This window comes from Falco biarmicus, chromosome 11 (genome assembly GCF_023638135.1).
Source record: "Falco biarmicus isolate bFalBia1 chromosome 11, bFalBia1.pri, whole genome shotgun sequence".
NCBI lineage: Eukaryota > Metazoa > Chordata > Aves > Falconiformes > Falconidae > Falco > Falco biarmicus.
In genome coordinates this window covers 8628824-8634910 of record NC_079298.1, presented here as the reverse complement: position 1 = coordinate 8634910, position 6087 = coordinate 8628824, and the positions used below count along the sequence as shown (strand labels likewise).

The following is a 6087-nucleotide window of genomic DNA, read 5'->3' as shown; positions in this document are numbered from 1 at the left end:
CGGGTGCTGAAGGGGCGGCAGGATGGCGGCGGGGCTCGTGGTGCTGAGGCGGGTGGCGGCGGCGGCGGCGGCGGCGCGGGGCCGCGGCGCCCTCACCCGCGGCATCCTCACCCGTGCCGCGCCGCGCCGCCACCGCGGGCCGCTGCCGCGGACGCCCTGGACCACCCGCGGGCCGCCGCCGGAGGTGCTGGCCCAGCGGGTGGAGCGGCGGCCGGTGCGGGAGCAGGTGGAGCTGGACACTATCACGTACGCGGGGCGGCAGCACTTCATGCCCGGCCTGGCCCGGCCGCGCTTCCCACGCTGGGACCGCGGCTGGCATGACCGCTGGCACTCGCGGGGGCCGCGCTACGAGGACATGCCGCTCTACAAGGAGCGCAGCTGCTACATCTGCCACCAGCGCGCCCGCCTGCTGGAAGGTACCGGCCGGCCTGCCCCGGCCCCGGCCCGGGCCCCCTGCCCCAGCGCGGCCTGTGCAAGCACCTGCCCTCCTCCGCCAGCCAGGGCTTCTCCTTACACAGCCCATAAACCCGGCCGGGGAACGGCCTGCCCCGCCTAAGGGCGCTGCCGGCCCGCTGCCCCCCGGGCTCCCTAACACCTCTGCTCTTGGGTTTTGTTTCAAGGAGTGCGGCAAGCGCAGTGGCTCACCAAGACGAAGCTGGTGGAAGGTTTGCCACCATCGGTGCTGAGCATCCTTGACAACCCGGCTCACCAGCTGGAGGACTATGAGGAGGGGGTAAAGCGTGCAGTCTCACATGCACGGCTCTGGCACACGACAGAAGTTGTTCCCAGGAGAGAGTATTATTGGTAAGTCCTCAGTCACAGGGAAGACCATTCTGCTGCGTGGTTATGGCTTTAGGATAAGCCGGTCGTCAAGCAGGTGACTTAAGAACCAGGGATTTTAGCACTGCAAAGAAGATTCATACTTAAAGTCTATTGTTGAGGAGAGATTCAACTGCTGCAGGCTTTGTATCAGGTTGTCAACTTGTAAAACAAACAACAGGAACACGAAAAACCAAGCCCCGGTTCTGAGTATTGATACTAGGACCAATGTAAACACATACTCTTCGTTAAAGCTCCTCACAGGCCGCAGTCTGTTTCAGCTTGAGGTCTACTTCTAACTGATGTGCAATGTCAGTTTTTTAAATAACTAATGGTAAGCATTACCTCTGCCAACTTGGAAAAGGATTGGTGTGTGGGATATTAATCCAAAATCTGTGTTAACTGTTTGGAAACATTATGCTATTGTATGTTTTGCATACAGTAACATTAGAGCATTCATGTCCCAGAAGCATCTGCCTGCCATTATGATTGTGGTTTTTATATAACTTGGTTTTTTTTCTCTCCTCATTTTAAAGCCCAGTACTGTTTGAAGACTTGGTGCATTTATGTCGGTTAATGTCTGCGAAGTACCCTTCTCTAACTAAAAGAATGTTGGCTAGAAACTACAAGGTAGCAGCTATGTGGGAAAGAGGTTAGTTGCTTCTGTGGTGGAAGGGTTTATCTGTTTTCATTAATATGAGGGGTAACAAAGCTGCTAGCTTTAAGGCTGAGGACTTAGAGCAAATGAAACAATTTCTGGAACCAAGTAATTCTTTCAGTTTAAAGTAGTGCTGTAAGCATGGGCAGCCTTGGATGATGGCAGGATACTTGCCCCGAGGACATTATTAGGGTGTTAAACAATATCGACAAGATGGTGGGAGAAGAGAACCGGTTCTTAGAACTGATTGGTTTGGGTTTGGGGTTTTTTATGTCCAAAATCCGTACTGATCTTTTTCTGAGTATATTTAGTTAAGAAACTAACATCAGTAATTAACATTGGTATTTTAGAAGAAGAACCTGCAGCTGAGCTACTATTTAAGATGAGTTTGAAGGTGAGAGGAAGAGAGCGAGCCTTGCAGGACAATGACTTGCTAGAATGCTGCTGCCCAAAAGGAAACATATGTCTTTCCCTGATCTTATTTCAGCAGTGTTTGATTGTAGCCTAATTTCCCTCCCCAGGATCCACTCTCCTTCAGGTCCGCGGCCTGAATGGAATACTTATGAACTCTATGACCCCAATACCACCAGTAGCCTCCAAGGAGGAGATAGTGGCCACTGCAGAACACGTTCTGGAGACTTTTTATCCCATCTCTCCTACAATTGATCTTCAGGAAGTGCATGTGTACAAAGAGCTCAACGATACAGGTAAATCTCGCCATAGATAATAATTTTCTGTCAGACTTAAGTGTTCAGGTTAACCTGGAGTCCTTCCCCTTCTGTGAGACACCTGTGTGGGTAGCGAGTGTATGGGAATGAGGGGAAGAGGAGCCTGGCACAGGGTCTGCAGTGCAAGCACGCCAGACCTGTGGCGGGTGAGTATGTTGTGGCTGAAGTAGGACTGTGGAGGAGAACTTAAATCCCAGCAAATTACTTTTAACCGTTCCTGAAGGTATGGGAGAAAACATGGGTTGTGCAGTCTCTCACTGAGCGATTTCTGACATGATTATCTGCCATTTAGGTTTTAGAGATGGTTATCCGTACCCTCATCCTCACACTCTGTTCTTCCTGGAATCGGCCAACATTCGTACTAACAGGTTCAGACCAGAACAACTTCGTGCTAAAATGCTGATGTTTGCTTTTGGCAATGCGCTGGCAAAGGCTAAGGTGCTGTACGGGGTACGTATTGGAGGCTGCTGCTGACTTGCTCGGCCTTTGTTCTTTCTCTAGTGCTGCAGCTAGTGGAAAGAGTCGTGAAGTTCCCTTGCTGTGGCATGTTACAGTAGTTTTCAGATCTGAGCTTCCCGGTCCAGAGGTCTAACTCTAACCTTCAGGTATGGTTACTGATGTCTGCTGATCCAGAAAACCGTCGCTCAGCAATGAGCGTGTTCGTGATGTGACATGCACTGGAGTGGTAATGGGTAGGAACTGGGGAGCAAGTTCAACTGTAAAACTCTTAACCCATCCCACAGTTCAGTATGTAAATTGATTCTTCATTGCTGGCTGAAGGAAGAATTTTAATTAAAATACAAAATCTACATTCAAAACTTGTTTGACTAGAGTAATTTTCTGGGCAAGGTAACAATACGTTTATTAAAATCTTGGCTTTAAACCGAGTAGAAGATGCAGAATCAGCAAGTACTCATACAATTTCTGTAGTAGCTGCCTTCTTAAACATTTTCCCCCCCTCCACCTTCTTTCCTAGAATGATCCCAAGGTTTTGGAGCAGCCAGTAGTGGTGCAAAGCATTGGCACAGATGGCCAGCAATTCCAGTTCATGGTGTTCCAGTTAAATACAACAGACCTTGTCTCTAATGATGGTATAAAAAATCTAGTCTGGATTGACTCTGATCAGAATCTGTATGAAAAAGCCCAGTGTATCCCAGAAGTCAAGAAGAGAGTTGTTGTGGTAAGCAGAATTTGGGAAATGGTGCTGGAAATGCTGCCCTTTCACCTCTGCTGGAGGTTTGAGAGCTGCCGTAGAGCTGCAGCTCAGGTTTTAAACCAGCTGAAGGGACCTGACACAGGCACTGGCCTCATTCTTACTTAAGCAGGTGTTCCTGACAGGGAGTGTTTGTTGTGCCGATGTACCACGTAGCATGCAAACCGCATGCCGGGTTTAATATGAACTCCTGCATGAAGATAGCCCCATCTGTAATCTACCGTCTCATGATATGCTTGTTTAAAATCAGCTCGTGCTCTGATGAAGGAAGTGCTTACATGCAACTGTCAGCTTTGCTGTGGAGTAAATAGAGCACAGTGCTGTCAGCCCCGGTAACGCTGGGAGGGCGTCTTCAGTTTGATGGGCAAAGGGTTTCTGCCGGCTGAGGTTTATATATACCAGTGGAAGTACCCGCACACACACCGATCTGGGGAGGGAGAGCGCAATTTGGAAGCTACCGCGTCTGAAGTCTTGTTTAAGCATATTTAAAGCCGTTGTTTGTCTACATTAATCACTTCACTGCAAACTGAGCATCCATGTCTTTTTCTCTGCAGAAGCCCGCTGGAATATATGGCTTTCAGCCAGACACATTCAAGAAGTTTCTGGCACTGTATCTGCATGGAGCTGTGTGAAATTCAGCTCAAATGAAAATACTTCACCAACTGTACCTGCTGCTTCTCTTTGCCAGAACCATCACATAATTAAAGGTGGATTTATTTACTTTCAAAAATAAATTATATTGTTACTGAAAGTAAAGTTGTGTGTGTGTTTGTTTTTTTTTAAAACCAAATTGTGCATGAAGAAACTCTTTCATTTTAGGGGCTTACCTCTGGATTCAGGTTAGAGAGTGTCATCAAATGCATCCTCCTGCACTCTTCCACCATTGCCTAGAAAGAACATAAGCCAGTCATTATTCCTCTGCGCAGGTTCTGCTCTCGGTGTGCTTTTGCACAGAGCTAGACTCAAGCCTATTTTCCGAGGTTGCTTTGAGTACTTCTGAATGCAGTGTATGTGGAAGAGACTTACAAAGCTTCAAGGGGAGAGCCTGAGACACGAGCCTTTTTCATTCTGCCTGGCTTTTACTTTGTTTTACTCCTGGCTGCTTTGGGATGTGTCGTGCTGCCCTGCGCTTAGTTCCCAAAGCGCTTAATCGGTGAGATTGCTTTGTTGGATCTATAGAACTGCAGTTCTTTCATCCCCCAATTGGGGATCAAGAGACCTAGCCATTTTGGGAAAGTGTTGTAGAATGTAGCGTGAAACTTTGGTGCCTGGTAGCTAGTATTTGCTGCTAAAAATACAAAGGAAGAATTTCTTCCTGCCACACAGAGTTAACTGAGCAGGAAGTGTATTCTTTTTAAGATGGGGGGGGGGATTAGTGTGTTTTTTGTAAAATGAAAGCTAAATTAGCTTCAGTCAAATGTAGAATGTTTTGCAGTTCTGCACTGATACCCTCCAGCACATGGGAAGGAATAGGACAGCCTGTGCTATTTTAAGGTGTAGAAGAGCGTATTTCCAAGAAATTCATCTCGCTTCAGCGTCTTGTGTCAGAGGCTGGTCTGTGTTTTGTGATCTTCTCTGACCATCTGGATGAACACTCCAGTTGTGCGTTGCAGCCTCAATCCATCAGACAGCTCTACTCCACAGGTTTTGGAAAACAGATTTTCACTAGTCAAATTCAAGATCAACAGTTCACCAAGAAAATTGGGATGCATTTGCTGTAAGTTAAATTAACAAATCCCTCAATAGTTAGGAGAAAATGCTTGAAAAGTAAATAATCTAGTAAGCATTGCATTGATCTAAATCATGTTAATTCTGCCTTCTCAAGGGATGCCTAATTCAGCTCATCAATTTATGTCTGCTCAGATCTGTATTTTGCACCCAGTTATTTAGGAATATATTTTAATACTTGCACTCTGTGGAGACTGTGCCAGTAGGTGTTTCTCAGCTGTTGGCTCTGCTTTGTCACACGGACCCTGCCAAACAGCCCTAGGCAACAGCCCTTGGACTACTGACGTGCCCTCACCTTTCCAGCTTTGGGTCATTACTGGTCTTAAGGAGGAAACCCTGCAGGGCAGCCAGCCGCCGTGCTGACATGCCCGAGCAGAGCGGTTTTGCTAAGGAAGCCCGGGAGAAGAGTGGCTGCGGTGGAGAAGGGGGTGGGTGGGTGGAGAAATTAAATGCCTCGCATGCTTCTAGTAGATGTGGGAATGCGTGAAGATGGTCTGCACGGGAAAGAGCCAAAGGCCCTTTAGATGCTTTTACCTCTCAACAAAGACATCTCTGTTAGGACAGGCAGTAGGAGAGGAGAAAGTGAAGCTGGAGTGCTGCTGTCTTCAAGACTGAGCAGAGAGAAAGCATCAGCATAGGGAGAGATGGATGAAGGCAGAATGAAGGCAATTTTGACAAATGACAGAAGCAGTAAGATGTGGGGTAGTCAGCAGGGGAATAAGGCTTCAGCACGTTACAAGAGGCATCAGGAAGCCACTTGAGATGAGGGGATTGTGCGCAAGCGTGCAAGATCGTGTCCCTGGTTTGCTCAGGGCACAGCTGATCTCACCTGCAGTGCGGGGAGCAGCAGTACTCGCATGTTGCTAGAAGGAGCAGCTGATCCTTGTGCTGAGTAAGCTCCTCTGAGGTCTAGGAGGGGAACTTGAGGGCAGAGCAGGGCT

At 48.1% G+C, this 6087-nt stretch overlaps 1 protein-coding gene across 1 annotated transcript; it reads left to right on the top strand.

Moving 5' to 3' along the window:
- The first annotated feature begins 3 nt into the window (after positions 1-3).
- Positions 4-4174, top strand: MRPL37 (mitochondrial ribosomal protein L37). The gene is made up of 7 exons (XM_056355419.1): positions 4-416; positions 621-804; positions 1356-1471; positions 1999-2184; positions 2498-2655; positions 3182-3385; positions 3973-4174. The coding sequence occupies exons 1-7, from the start codon at positions 23-25 to the stop codon at positions 4048-4050; spliced, it is 1320 nt and encodes a 439-aa protein (XP_056211394.1). The 5' UTR covers positions 4-22; the 3' UTR covers positions 4051-4174.
- The last annotated feature ends 1913 nt before the right edge of the window (positions 4175-6087 follow it).